The 26,266-nt window shown below is 40.2% G+C and overlaps 1 protein-coding gene and 1 long non-coding RNA gene across 2 annotated transcripts in view; one reads left to right on the top strand and one right to left on the bottom strand.

Moving 5' to 3' along the window:
- Positions 1 to 709: 709 nt before the first annotated feature.
- Positions 710 to 25,207, bottom strand: LOC138084517 (solute carrier family 22 member 10-like). The gene is made up of 10 exons (XM_068978841.1): positions 24,658 to 25,207; positions 17,088 to 17,191; positions 11,143 to 11,297; positions 10,873 to 11,041; positions 9,047 to 9,170; positions 8,359 to 8,474; positions 5,968 to 6,182; positions 3,640 to 3,748; positions 2,979 to 3,182; positions 710 to 1,571 (listed from the first exon to the last, which is right to left on the bottom strand). Exons 1-10 carry the CDS (start codon positions 25,057 to 25,059, stop codon positions 1,511 to 1,513), a joined length of 1,659 nt encoding a protein of 552 aa, XP_068834942.1. The 5' UTR covers positions 25,060 to 25,207; the 3' UTR covers positions 710 to 1,510.
- LOC138084518 (uncharacterized) overlaps positions 24,598 to 26,266 on the top strand; it is a 32,677-nt gene continuing 31,008 nt past the window's right edge. The window contains exon 1 of the long non-coding RNA XR_011145205.1: positions 24,598 to 24,729. This is a non-coding gene — a long non-coding RNA (uncharacterized lncRNA). The remainder of the gene's footprint in view (positions 24,730 to 26,266) is intronic.

Here is a 26,266-nt window from a genome sequence, read left to right as displayed (position 1 = left end):
GGTTGAGATGCAAGAGGTCAACCCACCCTTTCATCTGAAACTCATAATTTTGGCTTTGTATAAAGATACCACAGTGGAGAGATTTTGAGAATATACATGCAACATAATTCTGGAATCCTTCCAAACTGGAGAGACTTGAGCCACCAAGTTATAATCACAGACTTGTAGAAAATTAAAATGTGACACCCAAGTTGCACTGTGGCCTACATGAGAGTTCTGATTTTATGCTTTTTGCCTTATCAAATCTCTGTATCCACAGGAACAAGTCAAGTCCTTTATATGTTACATATACATGACAAGGGGCTCCCCTGATAGCTCAGTTGGTAAAGAGTCCACCTGCAATGCAGGAGACCCCAGTTCGATTCCTGGGTCAGGAAGCTCCACTGGAGAAGGGATAGGCCACCCACTCCAGCATTCTTACATGCAGAATCTCATGGACAGAGGAGCCTGGGTGGCTACAGTCCATGGGGTCATCTAGTTGGACACAACTGAGTAACTAAGTACAGCACAGCACAGTGTGTATATGAACTTATTTACAAAACAGAAATTGAGTCGCAGATGTAGAAACCAGTCTTATGGTTACTGGGGGAAAGAAGGGGAGGGATAAATTGAGAGATTGGGAGTGTCGTTTTTAATTTGTAGTGATTTTATTAAATGCATACACATTTTGAAGTTGCTTATACTTCAATTTTGATGTCTTAAAATACTAAAATTATATATGCTAATTATTGAAAATATGAAAAGAGAAAATCCAAAGAGAAAGTAATAGTCATTTAAATCCCACCATTAAAAAAGTCACTATTATCATTTCAATGATTGTATTTTCAAAGATTGCTTCCCAGGTGGCACTAGTGGTAAGGAACCAGCCTGCGAATACAGGAGATGTAAGAGATGTGGGTTCAATCCCTGGGTCAGGAAGGTCCCTGGAGAAAGAAATGGCAACCTGCTCCAGTATTTTCTCCTGGAAAAGTCCATGGACAGAGGAGCCTGGTGGGCTATAGTCCATGGGATCGCAAAGAGTCAGGCATGACTGAGCTCTCACACACAAGATATTCAAAGATTACATAAGCTTTCTTTTGAAGGATATTTATGATGTCAAATGTATTATGTTAAGCATACACATATTGGGTATCTGTTTCTGGATTTCTTTCAATGTCCATTTGCATATGATACAGTGTTCTGATTTTTGTAAATTTTTTTAGGGTTCACCATATGTTGTTCCATATGTCAACCAGTCAGATCTTAATTCCATGGTGTTTCTTTGTTTCTGAATCTGAATCATCTTGTCTATTAATAATTTATTGATAAATTCAAAATTTTTTAAACTACTTCCCCCAAAATTGAACTGCTCATGAAATTACATGTTCCAACAAAGTATATGATAAAGTGCAAATTAATATAATGATTGTAAATGATATACATCTTCCAGTATATTTTCTTGCCAGTTGGTGAATAAAAAGGAAAATTCATGTTTGTTCTTTGTATTTTTCTTTTCTTCACCAATAACTCCTTAAAACTTTGTCACTTTTATGTAGAAATCTTTTTCATTTACTGTTCTTGAGAATTTTTTGCTGGAAAAACAAGAAACAACCAGTTAACCAACCAATAAGTAAATGAAAAACAACCTTTAAAAAAGAAAATGTGAAAATAGGTTTGTGTACCCTCCATACATAAGTACAAATTGATCCTCTCCATCATCTTTTTTAATTCAATAAAATCCATGGGATTGACACTCATGCTGGAATAGGCTCTGCTGACTGTGGAGATCCTAGAAAGTTGCTACTATCATTTGGTCTCTCTAGAGGTCTGGCCAGTGATGGAAGAAAGGCAAGAGGTGAACTGAAAATCCTTAAGAAGTTCCTCATTTGTTATGGGTTGAATCATGTCTCTTAAAATTCATGTGTTCAAGTTATAACTCTTAGTACCTCAATTGTAAGATTGCCATATTTGGAAACAGGGAAGTTGTAGATAAAATGAATTAAGATGAAGTCATACTGGGCTAGGATGGGCCCCTAATCCAATAAGACTGGTGTCTTTACACAAAGGGAACATCAGGACACAGAGGTGTGCAGGGAGATGCCATGTGAAAATTGGAGTTATGCTGCCACAAGCAAATTGAAATGTAAGAGAGACCTGGAACAGACCCTTCCCTAGAGCCTATAGTGGGGACATGGCCCTGCCAACAACTACAGCTCAGACTTCCAGCCTATATAATTGTGAGACAATAAATTTCTGTTGTTTAAGGAGCTCAGTTTGAGTCACTCCATTATGGAAGCTGTAGGTCAGTAATGATATTCCTAGGTGGGGCAGTGGTAAAGAATCCACCTGCCAATGCAAAAGACACAAGAATTTGGAGTTCATTCCCTGGGTCAGGAAGATCTCCTGGAGAAGGAAATGGCAACCCATCACAGTATTCCTGTGTGAAAAATTCCATGGACAGAGGAGTCTGGTGGGCTACAGTCCATGGGGTTGCAAAGAGTCGGAAATGACTGAGTGACTGAGCATTTTTCTTATTTACAAATTTTTTTTTGCCAGTTTCTTATTTTCTTTATCCTCAATATTTCCATTATTTATCACAGCAAAATTGTCTAGTCTTATAGGCACCAATATAAGATTTCTCTCTCTAGTATCTTTTCAAAGAGAGACTTCTGAAGACCATGAAACATGATCAGAAATGTATGTCTCTCATGAGGGCAGGTAAGATGTGCCCTAAGATATTAGTGGAGCTAATATCTTCTCTTCAGCACTAAAACTACCAAAGAGAACAGGGCAGAAGGGATCTCTGCAGTCTAGATTGAAACTCACAGTGAATGGAAATGACCTTGCCACTTATGAAGGCAATGGCCCGAGATGGGAGTATCCCTGGCAAGGCTCAGCCTCCCCAGTGATCTGAGGGACCCATGCGGTGTGTTGCCTTTCTAACCCACAGATCCAAAGCACACAGTCCCTCCCAGGGGATGGTTCGAAGGTTTACTCACTTATTCTCCACATCCTGGATGGTGTCAGGCAGAGGCAGATTTCTAGTTTCAGGTAGGAGAAGGAGAACAGGAGCAGCAATGATGGGACACATTCCATAGATGATCCAGGGCAGGGTGGGTAGATACACCACTAGGGTCATCAGTAGGGGAGCCAGTGCTGCTGCACACCTATTAGCCAACAAATCTAATCCTGCAGCTTTTGCTCTGAAGGGTAAATGACAATATATAATAATCCACTTAAATTCTGGACTTTAATTTATGATCTATTATTTTGACTTTATTTTGAATCAGAAAACTCCACAAATATTAAATCATGAGCTTGATGAAAACGTCTTGCTTTTGTCATTTGCTCTGTGATTTGCTAGATGTCTTTGTCAAGGTCAATATGAATTACTCTTTAAACAGAGTGTTACATATTGTGACTAGTCTGACAAATCTTCTAAAAAGTTAAGAGAGGATGCATAGAAGTAATGCTTAGGTTGGTACATGGCACAAAGTCAGCATTTGCAGTAATTTTGGTTATAATTATTTTTAAAGCACAATTACAAATACTAATTGCTTTATAATTAATAGATCTTATTATGTTTATTCCCTTGAATAAGCAGCAATTAGCTGGGAAAGTTCTCTTATGGGCCCTGGCAGAGTATTCATAAACTCATACCTGACAATAGTGGGTAGGAGTTCACTTTGGTGGACAGAAAAACAGGTGTGAGAGGCAGCAACACAGCCGATTCCCACACTTGCCAAAATCACACGCAGGGTCTGCATATCTGGAGATGAGAAAATCAGTGAGATTAAAAAATCTGGGCTGAAGGAATCAACACCCACAAAATTTAGTCAGTAAAAAAAACTCTATAGGCTGTTTGTATTTTTGAAATATATTGTAGATTTACCTCGGGGCTTTCTATCCTGTTCCAGTGATTTATATTTCTATTTTGTGCCTATACCATACTGTGTTGTTTACCATAGCTTTGTAGTGTAGTATTAATTCAGGGATCCTGATTCCTTGAGCTCCATTTTTCTTACTCCAGGTTGCTTTGGCTATTGGGAGTTCTTTGGGGTTCCATACAAATTTTTTTGTTCTAGTTTTTTGAAAATGCCATTGGCAATTTAATGGGAATTGTATTGAATCTGTAGATTGGTTTGGGTAGGATAGGAAGTCCAGACATAAACTCATGAACCTATGGTTACCTAAACTTTGACAAAGGAGAAAAGAAGATATAATGGAGAAAAGACAACCTCTTCAATATGTGGTGCTGGGAAACCTTGACAGCTACATGAAAAAGAATGGAATGTAAACATTTCCTAACTCCATTAAAAAAAATAAACTCAAAATGGATAAAAGTCCTAACTGTAAGGCCAGACACTATAAAACTCTTAGAGGAAAACATAGGCAGAACACTCTTTGACATAAATGGCAGCAAGATCCCCTAGCTGCACCTCGTAGAATAATGAAACTAAAAATGAAAACAAACAAATGGGACCTAATTAAACTTAAAAGCTTTTGCACAGCAAAGGAAACCACAGACAAGATGAAAAGACAACTTTCAGAATCTGAGAAAATAATTGCGAATGAAGCAACTAACAAGGGATTAATCTCCAAAATATACAAGCAGCTCACGCAGCTCAATATAAAAGAAACTCAAACAACCCAATAAAAAACAAGTGGAAGACCTAAATAGATATTTCTCCAAAGAAGACATAAACATAGAGATGGCCAACAAACACATGAAAAGATGCTCAACATTGCTCATTATTAGAGAAATGCAAATCAACACCATGGTGGAGTATCACCTCACACCAGTCATAATGACCATCAACAAAAAAATCTATAAGCAATAAATGCTGGAGGGTGTGTGGAGAAAAGGAAATCCTCTTGCACCGTTGATGGGAATATAAATTGATACAACCACTATAGAGAACTGTATAGAGGTTCTGTAATGAATTAAAAATAGAACTACCAGGTGCATGCATGCTCAGTTGCTTCAGTTTTGTCCGACTCTTTGCAACCCTATGGACGGTAGATCAACGGGCTCCTCTGTCCCTGGGATTTTCCTGGGAAGAAGACTGGAGTGGGTTGCCATGCCCTCCTCTGGGGGATCTTCCTGACCCATGGATCAAACCAGAGTCTCCTGCATTGCAGGTGGATTCTTTACCAGCTGAACTACCAGGGTAGCCCCATCATATCTGGTACTGAGCCAAAACAGAGGGAGTGACCATACTATGTTTTCACCTGGGATATAATTACAAGATCTCACCCCTCCATCCTTGCTATTAAAAGTGTGAATGGCAACTGAACAAGTCCTATCCCAGAGGAACTGTCAGGACTAATGGTACCAGTTTACAGACAACATTCACTATGTAATGATGATAAATAGATGTCTGAACTGCCACTTGCTGATCTCTGGTTCTTTTTCTAAAATCTTATTAGAATTTCTCATAAACTCTTTGATTGGTTTGGGTAGGACTTAGCCTTTAATTGGCCTTCCCTGGTGCCTCAGTTGGTAAAGAATCCACCTACAATACAGGAGAGCCTTGTTCTATCCCTGGGTCGGGAAAATCCCCTGGAGAAGGAAATGGCAACCCACTCCAGTATTCTTGCCTGGAAATTTCCATGGACAGAGGCAGGGGAGCCTTATGGGCCACAACATAGTGTTGCAAGAGTCAGACATGATGTAACAACTAAACCACCACCTGCTCCATAGACAGAGTGTGGGCTGTCTCTGAAGGCAAGAGTTTCAGCCCCAGGGTTTGGGGTCACAGTCTCTGATAGGGCACTGCACTGGGAGAAATACGTTCCATAGACAGAATGCTGTCTGATCTACCTTAAAAGGCCCCAAGGTGTGGAGGTGATTAGTTTTGTTTTGTTTTTTTCTTTCCCTTTAATTGAGACCATTCTTTACTGCTGGCTCCAGACAGTATGACCCAACACAATCCATGGTGGTTTAAAAAAGACACTTCCTTTCCCCAAATTCCAATCTTCTCTCACCTTGAGGCACAAACATGTTGATCAAAATGGAAAGTCCCACCAGGAACAGGAACAACATCTCAGTTGGTCGACGGCCCACATTGTTCAGTGGGTAAAGTGCAAGACATCGGACTGAGATAGTGAGAGCTCCAAAGATTACCTGGAACAGGAAAATATTGCTTCCAAAGTGCTGTAGATTGACGATAATGCCAAAAAAGGGTAGTGTGCTTGCAAATCTGTAGCGAACAAAAGAAGACACAAGCCATAGATTAGAGCCCATTGCTGTCATTGATGATTATGTTGATCCAGGCAGACAATGGTCAAAGTTAAAGAATAAAGGCCCAGTCTGATCTCTGTAATACTTAATTTTAATGTGATAAAGATACAATAAAAGATTATGTGTCTGTATATGAAAGTGACACTCCCTCTTGTCATTTTTTTTTTTCTGAGTCCCTAAGCATAGAGTTGACAATGACAGGAATACATAATCTGGCCCAGTCCACCAAAGTGAATGATTTAGAGGAATTGAATACAGAATGATTAAAATTTATAAATTGGAGAAGGATTTCTTTTTGTGGGTTGTCTGTATAAATGTACCTATGTATGTATGAATTCTGTGAGTCCTCCTTCTCGTCCCCCAACACCAGTACTGGGAAGAATTCCCTTTTTCTCAACTATGATTGAAGTTGCAAAGAGACTACCAGTGTCTCCTTGACCTGGGAGCAGTGTCCTGGGGTCTAACAGAATTCTGGGGAATTTAAACGTTTTATCTGATTTCTTAGCACCAAGGGAAAATGGAAGAATTCAGAAAGCAAACGTGCACCAACTGTACCATCAGAAATGTAATAAAATATTGCCACTGGGGATCTACATTTTACACAGAAAGCATCTAGACCTGAGTCCACTTTAAAGATCTACTACAACCAGAGAGAGCTACACTTAGAACTTACAACAAGAAACACCACAGATCACAGCAATTTTAAGCAAGGTCTTTCTTGATCATTATCTATACTTTTTTCTTCCATTCTGATTGTGTGGGATTCCGGAACATAAATCTGTGTTTCCTAGTGAGTAAAGAAATGTTGAAAAGCACAATGCATTTAAATGCAGACATCTACTGGAATATATCTGGAAAGAAGTAAACTGTTCAGCTTAGTAGTTACTTCTTAAGATTGGCTGCTAAGTCGCTTCAGTCGTGTTCGACTCTGTGTGACCCCATAGACGGCAGCCTACCAGGCTCCCCCGTCCCTGGGATTCTCCAGGCAAGAGTACTGGAGTGGGTTGCCATTTCCTTCTCCAAGGTTAAGATTGGCAGTGGGTATGTATTTTCCAGTGGCTGATGTGTGTGTAAGTCTTCAAAAATTCAGAACTGTATTTAAAGTTTCTCCTCCTGACTCTATCAAAGTAGGTAGTTACATCTCCTCAAGAAATAATGAACAAGATTTGCTAGCACACAAGCTGTATCCAAAACGGAAACAAATAAAGTCCATCAAGTTTGAAGTACATACAGACATTGCCGTGTATTCATGTAATGGAAAATAAAACACCGGGGAGAACTGTTTACTGGTACAAGCAACAGAATGGGTGAATCTTCATGAATGAGCCTGAAGAAAGGAGACCTGTCACAGAACCGTTTTGTCATTTATTATGTGAAGGTTAAGATCAGTCACCACTCATCTTTAGTGATGGAGATTGGAACAGTGCACAGTGGAGGGCAGTGAGGAGGAGATGAGAGTGGGGTAGTGATGGAGGTGGTGGTGGTTATATGGGTTACATGAGCAGAACTCCTGGGGAACTAGGATTGTTCTATCTTGATGTGTATGTTGGTTACATTATTAGACACTGAAATATTCATTGATCTGTATTTATTTGTGATCTCTTCACATTACAGTGTGCCAGATTTGCTTCAATTAAAATTCAAAGAATAAATGAAGAAAATTAAGTGCCAAAATCTGTACTGTGAGGGAAGTTCTCAACCTCAATCTCTGGTGAAGAGACTGGCAGTGTGATATGACTGAACTGTCATTGTAAATCAGTTCCACATGAGTCTTACTTGGCCTGTTTTCCTCATCCTTTAAATGCAAATATGTATATTACCATATGCAAAATAGATCACCAGTCCAGGTTCAATGCATGAGACAGGGTGCTCAGGGCCAGTGCACTGGGATGACCCTGAGGGATGGGATGGGGAGGAATGTGGGAGCCGGGTTCAGGATGGGGGACACATGTACACCCATGGCTGATTCATGTCAATGTATGGCAAAAACCACTACAATATTGTAAAGTAATTGGCCTTCAATTAAAATAAATTAATTTCAAAAATGCAAGTATGCCCTTTCTCCCACGATACTGTTATAAGATTTGAAATAAATAGATTCATGTTTCTTCTCACATGCACCGTGAGTAGCCTACCTCACAAAGGACAGGAGGTAGATCCTTTTTCGCAGGTTGGGTGTGCGGAACAAGTCAAATATAGTTGTTCTAGTCTGTGCTGTCTCCAGCTCCTCCTGCATGGTCGCTCTCAAACCCTTCAACAACAACAAACATGTATCATTTGCTAACATAGTGCCAGGAATTGTGATGTGCGCTGGCACACGAGAGGACAAGAGGCATGTGTTCTCTTTCTTTCTAGTATATCATATTGTACATACAATCACATGTGAACATGCAGTGAAGGAAGATGTAGGGAGTTAAGGGAGACTCCAGGAAATTAAATGTTAAAATGTGATTTTGAAGAAGAGGCCATAGATGGAGGTAGGGTGACTCAAGAGTAGAAAAGTTTTAGATTCAGAGGAAGTGAGCTAAAGGATACTCTTATATGTATCCCAGAATCCCCATCGCTGTTCACCTGAATCTATCACAACATTGTTAATCAGCAATAGTCCAGCACAAAATAAAAAAGTTTAAAAAAGAAAGAAGTAGCTGCACAGTGCTCAAAGCTTCTTTTCTATTAGATGCCCATGAAAGTCGAGGGAATTTCCATTCTCAACTAGCTGTCCTTGTTAGGAAAGCAGCTTGTCTATCTCAAGAAGGAGAAGGCAGGTCAGTTTATGATTTCCCTTCAACCAAGTAATCATCTTCCTTTCCCTTTCCCACTCACCTCCAAGTTCAGGGTTTCTTCAACATTCTTCATTCCATTTCTGTGTGCAACCATTTTAAGTTCCTTTAAGCCCTCATCTGGTTTGTTGGTGATAATCAGCCATCGAGAAGATTCCACCAGCCACCTGATGAAAGATGAGCAAGCAAGTGCAGTCAGCTGTGCTCAGTCGCTCAGTCCTGTCTGACTCCTTGAGACACCAAGGACTGTAGCCTGCCAGGCTCCTCTGTTCATGGGATTTTCCTGATAAGAAAACCGGAGTGGGTTGCCATTTCCTTCTCTAGGGGATCTTCCTATCCCAGGTATCGAACCCACATCTCTTGCATCATCTTCTGCATTGGCAGGCAGAATTTTTACCACTAGCACCACCTGAGAGGCCATTGATTATTTGTCACATGTCAACTGATAATAGTTGCGTTTTGCTTTTCATCTAAAATCTACCACTTTACTTGTTGGATCAGTTAGTTAGTGTTAGCTGCTCAGCCGTGTACCACTCTTTGTGACCCCACTGACTGTAGCTCGCCAGGATCCTCTGTTCATGGGATTCTCCAGGCAAGAATACTGGAGTGGGTTGCTATTCCCTTCTCCAGCTGATCTTCCTGACCCAGGGATTGAACCCAAGTCTCCTGCATTGTAGGCAGTTTCTTTACCATCTGAGCCACCAGGGAATGTGAGATACTCCAGATCTATTATACAAATACTAGGAGAATATGAGACTAACCTCTCCATGACAGTGCACTTGAAAGTTGTACTACCAGTAAGGAACACAGACTTTGGAGTCAAATTGCCTCTTTGCTTACTCACTAGGAGAATTTACAAGAAGCTTGACAAGCTTAATCTTGAGAGTCCCTCACATGATAGTTTTCTTCCACCTCGGCATGGGACAAACAACTTTTTGCACATGATATATATTTACAGTATCTATTCCTTTAAAAAAGAAGCCCCCATAATGTCAGCTTAAAGCCTAACAATGACTACAATTACTCCTGCTACTACTAGTTATGTTGATAACTAATTATCCAATTACTAATACCAATTAATAACTAATTGCTTATTTACATCTGCCTCAGTTTTCTCATTAATAACATGGGTACAGTAGTGCTAGCTTCCTTGTAGTGTTGTTACAAATATAGAATGACTTAATAGATGAGTCTGACATGGATTATACTGTCCTCTCTCTCTGAACTCATCTCGTTCTATAAAACCTGTAGTCATCTCCTTGTGTTCTCCTAAATCTGATTTTCCCTAGATTGGTTTTAGTGTGGGAATGAAGTTATCCATTAATAATTATTTATTAAAGTTATTTAAAGGAAGAAGGAGTGCTGAATTCATAATGTAAATCATCTAATCTGTGTGCAAATTTAGCTAGTGGAAAATCTTGTTGCTATTTTGTGAAACAGCTCTGTGAATAAGTTTGCTGCATCTTTTTCATCCAATTTCATCTGCAAAGAACAAATCACTGAAAGCTTTTCTGTGACCTGATTCATTCCATAGCCAAAATAGAATTAAAGGTATATCTTTTTTATATATAAAAAATTGAGTCTGTATTTTATATTAAGGAAAATAATATTGGAATAGCTCTATGACCTTTATATTGGGAAAGACTTAGGAACCAGATGGCAGAAAATACCTATAAGTCACAGGCAGGAAGATTATTGTTACTCCATGTTATGTTTCTCAAAACTCAAATTGCCCAGAATGAGCAGGTAACAGACATGGATTTCAGGTCCAAACAATAAGAATGTGTTGGGGAATAAGAAAATCAATATATCCCAATTCAATGTGCATTTTATCCCAGATTTCCTTAAGACAGAGAGAGCACTTCATACCTTGAGGAGAGAAAGAAAGCAAAGAAAGGTACAGACACCACCAGCTGCAGGGTGCGCCACTCTCGAAAGACAAAAGCCAGTCCTCCCAGCATCATCTGTCCAATACTAAGGGCACAGTATATCAATGTTAATACCATGCCTTTCGACTGGGATCTTGTCCACTCTATAACTGAAAGATATTAAAACAGTGTTATCATGTCAAATAAGTGTGAAATTTCAAGCTCAAATTCAAGGCTAAGAAGATAGATTAGATCAGAATTGTTGACTTACTTAGAAAACAGTTGTTTGTTATTATGACTGCAATGGAACAGCCCGACAAGAAGCGTAGTAAGCAGTAAATGAAGATGTTGGGAGCGAAGGTTGTACAGGTCCCAGAGATGGCAAGTTGGAGTAAACAGCACCTGAGAATCAGCTTTCGCCCAAACCTACAAATCAGACAGTCAGCTTAGGTGATGTGAGTAATGATAATTTATGGTAATAAATTAAGAAAACAAAAACATACTCTATAACTTTAACAAGAGAATCATGTACCTGAAAGCTTGAGTAAACAAGAGCTAAATCAACAATGCAAATCTCCATAAAGCAACAATCTTTGACTATATGCTAATAATACAAAAACTTCATCATACAACCACCAGATGCCTCTGACACCATATAAAAGAAACTGCATCTGTGTCTTTATTTCTGCTTTGCAAATAGGTTCATCTCTACCATTTTTCTAAATTCCATATATGTGTTAATTTATGATATTTGTTTTTCTCTTTTTGACTTTCTTCCATGGTGTTCCAGTGGTTAGGACTCCATGCTTTCACTGCTGAAGGCATGGGTTCTGCTCCTGATCCAGGAGCTAACATCCTGCAAGCCATGTGGCATGGCCAAAAATAAAAATAACCTCACAGAAGAAACCATGGTGTTGGAAATTGTAACACTTTTGTAAGCAGTCATGTATTAGCATGTGTTTAATCTGGTGTATAGCCTCTTAAGTGTCTGAAACATAAGAGAGCCAAAAGTGTACTTGGGTCTCGAGGACCACACAGGCAAGGCTAAACTGATGCAAAAGATCAGTGGAATCATGCATGAAAGTTGTTGAAGGGTTAGGTAAGAGTCACTCTTTGTTGAATCTGATTTCATTGGCCTAAAGCAATATACTTTTCTAGAACAGAATATAAGGGCACCATAATTCAGCCAGAGGCTGTTTTATAAATATCTCAGAGGAAAGAATCACCTAAGATGGAGAATGAAGGGAAAAGAAGGTGCAAAACAAATAAGGAAAAGTGAATTGTCTGTTTCATCAGGCATCGAGAAAAGAGGGCCTTAAGATACATGCATCCCAATGTTCATTGCAACTCTGTTTGCAATAGCCAGGGCATGAAAGCAATCTAATTGTTCATTGATGAATGAAAGGATAAAGAAGATGCAGTACATATCTACAATGGAATATAATTCTGCCATAAAATGGAATGAAATGATGGCATTCGCAGCAACATGGATGGATCTACAGATTGAAATATTGAATAAAATGTCAGACAGAGGAGGAGAACTGTCATATGACATTCCTTATATGCAGAATCTAAAAAGAAATGATAGAAATGAACTTATTTACAAATCAGAAACAGACTCACAGACTTAAAGAACAAACTTATAGTTGTCAGGGGGGAAGGGATAGTTTGGGTATATCAAATGATGATCTCAAAAGATGAAAAAGCCTTTTGACATAATACAATACCCTTTCATGATAAAAAATACTCAATTAGGTGGTATAGAAGGAATATAACTCTACACAATAAATGTGATATAGACAACCCTTCAGAGAACATCATACTCAGCAAAGACAGTTTGAAAGATTTTCCTTTAAGTTCAGGGAAGAAAAAGTGCCCGCTCACACTAGTTCTATCAACACAATTCTGGAAGTGCTAGTTAGAGATAGCAGGCAAGATAAAGAAGAAAAATGTAACCATACTGGAAAGGAAGAATTTTTTTTTCTTTGCTACAGATAATATGAACTTGTATATATTAATAGAAAATCCTAAAGATTCAACCAAACAATTTGCTAGAACCAATCTACAAATTCAGTAAACTGCAAGATACAAAACTCAACATATGAAGTTAAATGCATTTCTATACACCAAGAATGCAATGTCTGAAAATTTAAAAGGTAGCAATTCCACTTACTATAGCATCTAAATTATAAAATAAGTGTCAATTTCATGAAGGAGATGAAATACATAGACACTACAGCAAGACTTTGATGAAAGAACTTGAAGAAGACACAAATAAATGGAAAGATAACCCATGTACATGGTGGACGTGAGTCTGAGTGAGCTCCAGGAGATGGTGATGGACAGGGAGGCCTGGCGTGCTGCGATTCATGGGGTCGCAAACAGTCGGACATGACTGAGCGACTGAACTGAACTGAACTGAAATGTCTATACTACTCAAAGCCATCTATAGATTCAGTGCAATCTCTATCAAAATTCCAATGGTAATCTTCCCCATTATCAGCATCAAGTGTATATGAGAAATCTCTGTACTTTCTGTTCAATTTTGCTATGAACCTAAAACTACTCTAAGAAATAAAGTTTACTAAATAAAAAGTCTTGGGGTTTGAGTTCAGACTCTGCAGCTTACTAATTAAAATGCCCTGGGCTAATTAACTTATCAGACATTGTAAACTGCTGGTACAAGTGGTATTTACTTCCCAGGCTTGCCAAAAGATTGCAATGAAAAAAATTCCAATGGTATTTTTCACAGAAATAGCAGAAGCTATTCTAAAATTTATGTGAAATCATACATGTTCCCAAATAGCCAAAGCAATTATGACAAAGAAGATACAAGCTTAGAAGCATCACACTTTTGATTTCAAAGTATAGTGTAAAGCTACAGTAATAAAAAGATTATGGTACTGGCATAAAGATGGACACATATAATAATGCTCTTATCATGATTCCAGAAATTAATTCTTCAGATATGACATTTGATAAAGGAGCCAGTAATATTTTTTCAATAATGATATTGAGAAACTGGGTAATCACATGCAGAAAGACGAACTTTGATCCCTATTCATACCATTCAAAAATTCATTTAAGATGGATTAATGACTTAAACATTACCCTGAAACAGTAAACTCCTGGGAAAAAGCATGAGGAAAAAGTTCTTTGACTCTGGGATTGACAGCAGTATTTTGGATACAATGTCCATCCAAATGGTGTGAGGCTGTATCTCATTGTTGTTTTGATTTTGCTAGCAAAGTAATGATCAAACTTTTCGAAGCTAGGTTTCAACAGTACATGAACTGTGAACTTCCAGATGTTCAAGCTGGATTTGGCAGAAGAAGAGGAACCAGAGATCAAATTGCCAACATCCATTGGATCATAGAAAAAGCAAGAGAGTTCCAGAAAAACATTTACTTCTGCTTTATTGATTATGTCAAACCCTTTGACTGTGTGGATCACTAGAAATTGTGGAAAATTCTTAAAGAGATGGGAATACCAGACCACCTGACCTGCCTCTTGAGAAACCTATATGCAGGTCAGGAAGCAACAGTTAGAACCAGACATGGAACAAAGGACTGGTTCTAAATTGGGAAAAGGCTGTATATTGTCACCCTGTGTATTTAACTTATGTGCAGAGTACATCATGCAAAATGCCAGGCTGGAAGAAGCACAAGCTGGAATCAAGATTGCCGGGAGAAATATCAATAACCTCAGATACGCAGGTGACACCACCCTTATGGTAGAAAGCAAAGATGAACTAGAGAGCTTCTTGATTAAAGTGAAAGAGGAGAGTGAAAAAGCTGGCTTAAAACTCAACATTCAAAAAACCAAGACCATGGCATCCAGTCCCATCACTTCATGGCAAGTAGATGGGCAAACCACAAAAACAGTGACAGACTTTATTTTTCTGGGCTTCAAAATCACTGCAGATGGTGACTGCAGCCATGAAATTAAAAGACGCTTGCTCCTTGGAAGAAAAGCTATGACCAACCTAGACAGCACATTAAAAAGCAGAGACATTACTTTGCCGACAAATGCCCATTTAGTGAAAGCTATGGTTCTTCCAGTAGTTGTGTATGGACGTGAGAGTTGGACTATAAAGAAAGCTGAGTGCTGAAGAATTGATACTTTTAAACGGTGGTGTTGGAGAACTCTTGAGAGTCCCTTGGACTGCAAGGAGATCAAACCAGACGATACTACTGAGATGCTATGGGGAGGGAGGTGGGAGGGGGGTTCATGTTTGGGAACGCATGTAAGAATTAAAGATTTTAAAATTAAAAAAAAAATAAAGGCAATCAGTCCTGAATATTCATTGGAAGGCCACCTGCTGTGAAGAACTGACTCATTGTAAAAGACTCTGATGCTGGGAAAGATTGAAGGCAGGTGAAGGGGATGACAGAGGATGAGATGGTTGGATGGCATCACTGACTCGATGGACATCAGTGTGAGCAAGCTTTGGGAGTTGATGATGGACAGGGAAGCCTGGTGTGCTGCAGTCCACTGGGTAGCAAAAAGTTGGACACAACTGAGCGACTGAACTGAACTGATGATCAGTGATGTTAAGTATCTCTTCATATACCTGTTGACTACTTCTTTGTCTTTTTTTGAAGAACTATCTACTGAGCTTCTTTGCCCATTTTTAGCAACAGATTATTTATGTTTTTTTCTTTTTCTATTGGTTGTAGTAATTCCCAGTACATTTTGGATATTAACTCTTTATCTGATACATGGCTTTCAAATATTTTTCTCTCATTCTACATATTTCCTTTTTATTTTGTCAATCATTTCTTTCGCTATGCAGCAGATTTGTTTTGACATAGTCTCCCTTACCTATTTCTGCTTGTGATGCCAGTGCTCATAAACTTTTTACCTATGTCAGTTTAAAATCCTTAGGTTAGCTACAAAGTTATCTCTTCACCTAATTTTCCACTCTCAGCTCCTATCATAACTCACACAGACACACAAACCTAGACATCTATGACTCTATGTCCATCTAAACTCTCAACCAGCATTTTATTCTGAATAGTCATAAAAGGCTCAGTCAGTAGGCTGGTGCAAATGAGCACTCTGGTCCAGAAATCTTTGACTAATTACACTGAGGTGATACAGTCAGAGTCAACAATTTTCAGCTATAAGATTAAATTATATCAGGTTTACAAATGACAAGGGATACTTACTCTAAGCCTCCCATTTTCCCTATAGGAGACTTAAATGTGTAGCTGCCATATTTGTCCTATTGCTTTAAGAATGTACGTTATGAATGACTACTGTCAGGTACAGGATAACCCAAACTTCTCACACCACATATTGTGACACATGAGGTCTACGGATTAGTTAATTGCCTTGTATGGTGGCAAATATTACCTGTAAGTAGGCTTTTTCTTTTTTCTTTTAACATAATCACACAACCAGATTATAGACACAATAATTTATACTCCAACTTCAGTACCATCCCAGAAACACAGAAGTTTTATAGAGCACTGATTACAGTAAGGTAACCATGATATGGGCTTCCTAGGTGGCTCCGTGGTAAAGAATCTGCCTGCCAATGCAGGAATGCAGGAGACATGCTTGATTCCTGGGTCGGGAAGATCTCCTGGAGGAGCAAATGGCAACCAAGTCCAGTATTCTTGCCTGGAAAATACTGTGGACAGAGGAGCCTGGAGGGATGCAGTCCGTAGGGTCATAAAGAGTTGGACTCACTGAGTGACTGAACACACACACGCGCATGCACGCGTGCACACACACACACACAAGACCATGACATGAGGACCAAGGTAGGAACCTGCAAGCATTTAGCTCACTGATCTGTGAGGGACACACAGACTTCACGGCAAAGGGCTACTCTGTTTCTTCAAACAGGCTGAATCACCTATCTTGAAAACACCTTCTCTTTTCTCATTGGCAACTCCTTCTCATCTTTATGAGGTCTCTCTAATTTCATGGTAACTTGCCTCTAAAAATTGTTCTGAAATGCCCCCTGCCCTTAATCTTATGGAAAGGTTATTTCTGTGTTAAAACAGAGAGACCTGTGGCAACAAATTGCATTCATTACAATGAGTCTAATCCTGAATTTCCATCCATAGCTCCCTAGAAACCAAGGCAACCCACAACAGCATAAATTGTATCCTGGAACTAAAGAAACATTTCCTTATGAAACAAGTAATCATAAACTGTGAACACACCACAGAGGAGGGGCAGCAGTGATGTGGAGATACTCACCTGTCTGAGAGATGGCCATAGATGAGGCCCCCCACCAGTGTTCCAACCATGACTAGGGATTGAATCAATGGTTTCTGTGACTGTTGATCACATACGAGGTCCCACTGGAAGAGAAAGAAATCAGCACAGAGGAGCTTCACAGTATGTTACATCCTTAAATATTTGCTCACTCTAATAGCCCTTTAATGAACTACTCTCTGGTTTCCTTCACAACTTTTACTTCTCCATATCATTCCAGTCACAGCTTCAGTTCAGTTCAGTTCAGTTGCTCAGTCGAGTCTGACTCTTTGTGACTTCATGGATCGCAGCCCGCCAGGCCTCCCTGTCCATCACCAACTCCCGGAGTTCACTCAAACTCATGTCCATTGAGTCAGTGATGCTGTCCAGCCATCTCATCCTCTGTCGTCCCCTTCTCCTCCTGCCCCCAATCCCTCCCAGCATCAGAGTCTTTTCAGAGTCTTTTCCAATGAGTCAACTCTTCCCATGAGGTGGCCAAAGTATTGGAGTTTCAGCTTTAGCATCAGTCCTTCCAATGAACCCCAAGGATTGATCTCCTTTAGGATGGACTGCTTGGATCTCCTTGCAGTCCAAGGGATGCTCAAGAGTCTTCTCCAACATCACAGTTCAAAAGCATCAATTCTTTGGCACTCAGCTTTCTTGACAGTCCAACTCTCACATCCATACATGACCATAGGAAAAACCATAGCCTTAACTAGACAGACCTTTGTTGGCAAAGTAATATCTCTGCTTTTGAATATGCTATCTAGGTTGGTCATAACTTTCCTTCCAAGGAGCAAGCGTCTTAATTTCATGGCTGCAATCACCATCTGCAGTGATTTTGGAGCCCCCCCAAAAATCAAGTTTGACACTGTTTCCACTGTTTCCCATCTATTTCCCATGAAGTGATGGGATCAGATGCCATGATCTTAGGTTTCTGAATGTTGAGCCTTAAGCCAACTTTTTCACTCTCCTCTTTCACTTTCATCAGGAGGCTTTTTAGCTCCTCTTCACTTTCTGCCATAAGAGTGGTGTCATCTGCATATCTGAGGTTATTGATATTTCTCCTGACAATCTTGATTCCAGCTTGTGCTTCTTCCAGCCCAGCATTTCTCATGATGTACTCTGCATGTAAGTTAAATAAGCAGGGTGACAATATACAGCCTTGACGTACTCCTTTTCCTCTTTGGAACCAGTCTGTTGTTCCATGTCCAGTTCTAACTGTTGCTTCCTGACCTGCATATAGGTTTCTCAAGAGGCAGGTCAGGTGGTCTGGTATTCCCATCTCTTACAGAATTTTCTACAGTTTACTGTGATCCACACAGTCAAAGGCATTGGCATAGTCAATAAAGCAGAAATAGATGTTTTTCTGGAACTCTTTTGTTTTTTCAATGACCCAGTGGATGTTGGCAGTTTGATCTCAGGTTCCCTCTGCCTTTTCTAAAACCAGCTTGAAGACCTGGAAGTTCACGGTTCACGTATTGCTCAAGCCTGGCTTGGAGGATTTTGAGCATTATTTAATAGCATGTGAGATGAGTGCAATTGTGCAGTAGTTTGAGTATTCTTTGGCATTGCCTTTCTTTGGGATTAGGCATGACTTTTTCAGATCCTCAGCTAAATCCTGTAGGTTATATAAGGGCCAATCTTCATATTCACTTAACACTGCATACATCAATGTTTCTGTCTTTTGTTTTGCTGTTCAGTTGCTCAGTGAAGTGTGACTTTTTGTGATCCCATGGACTGCAGCATACCAGGCTCCTCTGTCTTACACTATCTCTGGGAGTTTGCTCAAATTCATGTCCATTGAGTCAGTGATGCTATCTAACTATTTCATCCTCTGCCACTGCCTTCTGCTTTTGAGTTCAATCTTTCCCAACATCAAGGTCTTTCCCAGTGTATCAGATCTTCCCTCAGGTGGCCAAAGTACTGGAGCTTCAGGTTCAGCGTCAGTCCTTCCAATGTGTATTCAGGGTTGATTTCCATTAGGATTGACTGGTTTGATTTCCTTCAGTCCAAAGAACTCTCCAGAGTCTTATTTAGTGTCAAAATTTGAAAGCATCAATTCTTGGGCATGGACTTCTTGATGATCCAATGCCCACATCCATACATGACTACTGAAAAAATCATAGCTTTGACTATATGGACCTTCGTCAGCAAGTGATGTATCACTCTTTAACATGTTGTCTTGATTTGTCATAGCTTTTCTTCCAAGGAGCAAGCGTCTTTTAATTTCATGTCTGCAGTCACTGTCTGCAGTGATTTTGGACATACTAAATACATTAAAAAAATTTATGATGCCTGGATTACATTTAGGGTCAAATGCACTCTGATATCATTTTTTGACAAGTAGCCAGGACATGGAAATTAAAAAATTAATACACGTATTTTCAATTTGCAAGTAAGGCAAAAACATTCTACCAAGGGTAGTTTTTACATATTATATCTTTTCTAACTGTACACCTTCACACAATTTAAAGCTTTGTGATACTAAAATTCTTTCCTAGTTTGTTTTTTCACTACACTATTTTTTATTGAAAAATAAAGTGCCTTTTTCAATACCGGTTTCCTCAGAGTATATGACAAGTAGTGTGATTGTTGAGTCTTATGGCAGACTTTATTGTTTGGGCTCCAAAATCACTGCAGATGGTGGTTGCAACCATGAAATTAAAAGACGCTTACTCCTTGGAAGAAAAGTTATGACCAACCTAGATAGCATATTCAAAAGCAGAGACATTACTTTGCCAACTAAGGTCCGTCTAGTCAACCATGATCCTCTACATGGAAAACCCTAAAGACTCCACCAGAAAATTACTAGAGCTCATCAATGAATATAGTAAAGTTGCAGGATATAAAATCAACACACAGAAATCCCTTGCATTCCTATACACTAATAATGAGAAAGTAGAAAAAGAAATTAAGGAAACAATTCCATTCACCATTGCAACAAAAAGAATAAAATACTTAGGAATATATCTACCCAAAGAAACTAAAGACCTATATATAGAAAACTATAAAACACTGATGAAAGAAATCAAAGAGGACACTAATAGATGGAGAAATATACCATGTTCATGGGTCGGAAGAATCAATATAGTGAAAATGAGTATACTACCCAAAGCAATTTACAAATTCAACGCAATCCCTATCAAGCTACCAGCCATATTTTTCACAGAACTAGAACAAATAATTTCAAGATTTGTATGGAAATACAAAAAACCTCGAATAGCCAAAGCAATCTTGAGAAAGAAGAATGGAACTGGAGGAATCAACTTGCCTGACTTCAGGCTCTACTACAAAGCCACAGTCATCAAAACAGTATGGTACTGGCACAAAGACAGACATATAGATCAATGGAACAAAATAGAAAGCCCAGAGATAAATCCACACACATATGGACACCTTATCTTTGACAAAGGAGGCAAGAATATACAATGGAGTAAAGACAATCTCTTTAACAAGTGGTGCTGGGAAAACTGGTCAACCACTTGTAAAAGAATGAAACTAGATCACTTTATAACACCGCACACAAAAATAAACTCAAAATGGATTAAAGATCTAAATGTAAGACCAGAAACTATAAAACTCCTAGAGGAGAACATAGGCAAAACACTCTCAGACATAAATCACAGCAGGATCCTCTATGATCCACCTCCCAGAATTCTGGAAATAAAAGCAAAAATAAACAAATGGGATCTAATTAAAATTAAAAGCTTCTGCACAACAAAGGAAAATATACGCAAGGTGAAAAGACAGCCTTCTGAATGGGAGAAAATAATAGCAAATGAAGCAACTGACAAACAACTAATCTCAAAAATATACAAGCAACTTATGCAGCTCACTTCCAGAAAAATAAACGACCCAATCAAAAAATGGGCCAAAGAACTAAATAGACATTTCTCCAAAGAAGACATACGGATGACTAACAAACACATGAAAAGATGCTCAACATCACTCATTATCAGAGAAATGCAAATCAAAACCACAATGAGGTACCACTTCACACCAGTCAGAATGGCTGCGATCCAAAAATCTGCAAGCAATAAATGCTGGAGAGGGTGTGGAGAAAAGGGAACCCTCCTACACTGTTGGTGGGAATGCAAACTAGTACAGCCACTATGGAGAACAGTGTGGAGATTCCTTAAAAAATTGCAAATAGAACTACCTTATGACCCAGCAATCCCACTGCTGGGCATACACACCGAGGAAACCAGAACTGAAAGAGACACATGTGCCCCAATGTTCATTGCAGCACTGTTTATAATAGCCAGGACATGGAAACAACCTAGATGTCCATCAGCAGATGAATGGATAAGAAAGTTTTGGTACATGTACACAATGGAGTATTACTCAGCCATTAAAAAGAATTCATTTGAATCAGTTCTGATGAGATGGATGAAACTGGAGCCGATTATACAGAGTGAAGTAAGCCAGAAAGAAAAACACCAATACAGTATACTAACACATATATATGGAATTTAGAAAGATGGCAATGACGACCCTGTATGCAAGACAGGAAAAAAGACACAGCTGTGTATAACGGACTTTTGGACTCAGAGGGAGAGGGAGAGGGTGGGATGATTTGGGAGAATGGCATTCTATCATGTATACTATCATGTAAGAATTGAATCACCAGTCTATGTCTGACGCAGGATACAGCATGCTTGGGGCTGGTGCATGGGGATGACCCACAGAGATGTTATGGGGAGGGAGGTGGGAGGGGGTTTCATGTTTGGGAACACATGTAAGAATTAAAAAAAAAAAAAAGAGAAAAGAAAAAAGAAAAGAGGAAAACACAGAACTGCAAAAGCCCAATGTAGAGGCAGAGGTTTATGACAACAATAATAAAAGCTGAAAAGCTTAATTGGATTTCTTAGTGCTGAAAAAATCGACAACTACAACAGAGGGGAAGAAAAGAAAAAAAAATCCAAAAGAATCTACAGAACAAGTAAAAAAAAAAAAGTAAGAATAGTAAATGTTTTTCTTGAGTCACTGCTGTCAGTTTCCCTCACTGGGAATCACAGTTCACCTTACCTCCCTAGGATGCCCTCCAACATGTGCTAATCTCTGGACCTGCTGTGGGGGCAGCTCAGATTCTAGTCTGGTCCTACTCTTGTATGTTCTTGCCTCCAATGTTCAGAGCTATCAGAACTAGTGCGTTTTCTTTTGTGGGAACTCTCAATGACCTTTTACATATTCCATAGACATGGAGTCTGCTTAGTTGATCATGCGGATTTAATCTGCAGCTTGTACAGCTGGTGGGAAAGTTTTGGGTCTTTTTCCCTAGCCACACTGTCCCTGGGTTTCAACTGTGGTGTTATTTCCACCTCTACATGTGGATTGTCCACTGGGGTTTAGCTCCTGAGGCTTCCTGGAAGGTTTGGGTTTGCTCCTGTGAGGGCCAGGTGTGGAGGTGGTGCAGCTGCTTGGGTTGCAGGGATTCTGGCAGCACCAGGTACTCAGGGGGTTGGTGGTTAGGGCAGCAGGAAATATAGAGCTCTAGAAGGGTATGGCAACCAGTTTTGGCTAATACACTCCAATATTCTTGCCTGAAGAACCCCGTCTCTGACAGAGAAGCCTGGCAGGCCACAGTCTACAAGGTCGCAGAGTCAGACACGACAGAAGCGACCTTGCATGCATAGACGCAGGACTTTTTTGGCCTGTGGCAGCTCTGCCCCAGTGAGAGCTGAGCATGAAGGTGGCACAGCTGCTTGGCTTGTGGGGACCCTGCTGGTGCCACGTGTGCAGGGACACGGACTGCCTCTGTTACAGAAGTTATGGCCCTATCAGAGTCTTTATTCCAGCCTCTTGTAGCTGGTGATCAGGCCTCTTTGGGCAGTCTTTCTCCATAGCTCTGCCTATTCAGGCACTTAGAGGGCTCCCTTGCCTGGGGTCCTTCTCTGTTGTTCAGTGAGTCAGGCACATATAGGGGTCCCCCTGGCTGGGGTCCTACTCTGTAGTTTGGCATATCAGTCACTGAAAAGAGCACCCTGGATGGGGTCCTACTCTAGTTCAGTGCGTCAGGCATTTGATGGGCTAGGCTCTCTATTGTTCAGCTGCCGATGCTGGCGTGTGGGGAGAGAGAGGCTATGGTGATGGCTTCACCCCCTACATGTGACTCAGCAGTATCACCTTGCTTCCATGGCTGCCGGGCTTTCCTCCACCAGCATTTCCCACTACGATCTCCTCCCTCACATCCCCTCAGACTGTCCCTCCACAGTCAATAGCAGCCCTCACCCTGGGATTGCGCCACAATCCCTAAACTCCAGCTCCCAGCTGCTGCACCTTCCTTCCAGAAGACCAGTGTTCCTGTCTGAAGTATGTATGGCTGTGGCAAGGACTGTCTGATTCTCATTCCATTTAGGCTGCCACAGACCAGCTGTTTCACTTTTTGCATTAAATGTTTCTCTTCTGACCAGACAATTGTCCCATTGTGGGGACTGGACCCTTGCTTCAGTTCCCCCTCCCACCAAGAGCAGGTCCAGTCCTACTAACACTCCTATTTTCCCCCCAGTTCCTTCATCCTACCAAGTTTTGCATGGTTTTATATATTTTTTTCCACTGGTCAGGTGCTCCTGTCTGCTCTCAGCTGGTATTCTGCGTGCACTTCTGTGTCTGAAGGTGTATTCCTGATGTATCCGTGGAGAGAGGTGTACTCCACTTCCACCTACTCCTCTGCGATCTTATTCTCAGCCTCTGCCCACTCTTTGATTGGGTTGTTTGTTTTTCTGGTATTGAGTGGCATGAACTGCTTGTGTATTTTGGAGATTAATTCTTTGTCAGTTGTTTCATTTGCTATTATTTTCTCCCATTCTGAGGGCTGTCTTTTCACCTTGCTTATAGTTTCCTTCTTTGTGCAAAAGCTTTTAAGTTTATTTAAGTCTCATTTGATTATTCCTGGGTTTTTAAAATTACCATATGTAAAATAGATAACCAGTGTGAGTTTGATGTATGACACAGGACATGAAAAGCCAGTGCTCTGTGACAACCTGGTGGGATAGGGTGGAGAGGGAGATAGGAGGGGGCTTCAGAATGGAGGGGACACATGTATACCTATGGCCAATTCATACAGATATATGGCAAAAACCATCACAATATTGTAAAGTAATTATCTTCCAATTAAAGTAAATAAATTAAAAAGAATAAAGTGCTTGGCAATTAAAAAGATAATCGATCACTACTTACTAAAAGTATGAAAGGAAGCTGGCTGCATTATCTACTCAGTGACTGAAGACTTGAACCCTGTTTAATTTATGTTATTCTAAACAGGATAGGAGCACTCCTTGGTGGCTCAGTTGGTAAAGAGTCTGTCTGCAATGAGGGAGCACTGGGTTCGATCCCTGGCTCGGGAAGATCCCTTGGCGAAGGTAATGGCAATCCACTCCAGTATTCTTGCCTGGAGAATTCCATGGACAGAGGAATCTGATGGGCTACAGTCCATGGGGTCACAAAGAGTTGGACACGACTGAATGATTAACTTTTACTTTCAAACAGGATATGACTCAGGACGCGACTGTATGTTCAGGACATGACCGAGCATACACCTACACTTACAAGAAGTAAATGGGGCCTTTACCTCAGTCACGATGGTGGAGGAGAACAAGCTGTGGTCGTACACCCAGCCGTCCACACAGGGCTCCGTGTCCAGGTCAGTCATGTTGGGGAAGGTCCCATTCAGGTGAAGAAGCTGCCACTGGGGGTGGAGGAAACGACGACACTTCTCTGGTTTCAAGTTTGAATCCACTGGGATGGAGAGTCTCAGGAGGACATCAGGGCTGAGGATCCCATTGTCATTATCGGAGACAGTGGCATTATCGAGGATGTGGACCCAGCAGCGATGACCAGGAACGGCTGCAGTGAAGTTCTCCAACAGTGAGTGACAGACTACTATCATGAGAGAAGGGAGAATTAAAGCCATCTGAAGTATCTGGAATTTCCCCAGGCCACCAACTTTATCCAGAAGCTCCTCAAAGGCCATTATGAATAGGTGATATTCAAGAGGAGTCAAAATGACTTTACAGAGAGAAGTTCAAAGGGAGAAAATGTTTTCTTTAATTCACGCTAAGTCTATGTGACCTCATGCCAGTTTCTCATGCCTGGGTCTAACCCACCTCACTACTGTAACAGAGCAATGGAATCAGTTTCCCTAGTCCTTTTGAAAGCATGGGGTGGTTGCTTTTTAGCAAAGTTATAGAGAAAATTATTTACCAAAGATATCTACCTGATGAACATTAAATCTGTTTAAAGATTTACTTTCTGAATGTGTTTGTCCTTTGTGATTCTGTGAAACTAGCATAGGACTTTGTCATGTACATGACCTCTGAATGACCTTAGAGTAAGCTACACAGTCTTCAGTCATTTCTAAAAAACGGAACTGGAGAGACATAAGGACTATTCTAGGAAAGAGCAGAAAACAAATTTTTTTTTTTTATTGTTTGTTCTGTAACAACACACTACTCAAGAAAATACAATCTTTTGCTTTTAGTTAAAGTGGCATGTGGTGCAATTTCTAACTGGTTCAAAGTTGGGAAAGGGGAACAACTAGGGTGTATGTTGTCACTCTGCTTATTTAACTGATATGCAGAGTACATCATGTGAAATGCCAGTCTGGATTAATCATGAACTGAAATCATTACTGCTGGGAGAAATATCAATATATCAATATCAGATTTGCAGATGCCACTCTAATGGCAGATAGTGGAGAAGAACTAAAGAGCTTCTTGATGAGGGTAAAAGTTCGGTTCGGTTCATTTCAGTCGCTCAGTCCTGTCCGATTCTTTGCAGCCCCATGGACTGCAGCATGCCAGGCCCCCTTGTCCATCACCAACTCCCAGAGTTTACTCAAACTCATGCACATTGAGTTGGTGATGCCATCCAGCAGTCTTATCCTCTGTTGTCCCCTTCTCCTCCCAACTTCAATCTTTCCCAGCATCAGGGTCTTTCCAAATGAGTCAGTTCTTCACATCAGGTGACCAAAGTATTGGAGTTTCAGCTTCAGCACGAGTCCTCCTGATGAATATTCAGGACTGATTTCCTTCAGGACGGGCTGGTTGGGTCTCCCTGCAGTCCAAGGGACTCTCAAGAGTCTTCTCCAACACCACAGTTCAAAAGCATCAATTCTTCGGTGCTCAGCTTTCTTCACAGTCCAACTCTCACATCCATACATGACCCCTGGAAAAACCATA

Source organism: Capricornis sumatraensis, chromosome 8 (genome assembly GCF_032405125.1).
Source record: "Capricornis sumatraensis isolate serow.1 chromosome 8, serow.2, whole genome shotgun sequence".
Taxonomy (NCBI): domain Eukaryota; kingdom Metazoa; phylum Chordata; class Mammalia; order Artiodactyla; family Bovidae; genus Capricornis; species Capricornis sumatraensis.
Note: the sequence above shows the minus strand (reverse complement) of the source record. Positions and strands in the feature narration are given on the sequence as shown.

Bases quoted from the DNA above. Each gene is read 5' to 3' on its own strand.
- LOC138084517 (XM_068978841.1), bottom strand. From the start codon at position 25,059: ATGGCCTTTGAGGAGCTTCTGGATAAAGTTGGTGGCCTGGGGAAATTC. The intron at 3,749-5,967 runs GTGAGAGAAGAT...TCTCATCTCCAG, and splicing joins CAACATGTTTGTGCCTCAAG to ATATGCAGACCCTGCGTGTG. The intron at 1,572-2,978 runs GTGAGTAAACCT...TTGTTTTTCCAG, and splicing joins ATCCAGGATGTGGAGAATAA to CAAAAAATTCTCAAGAACAG.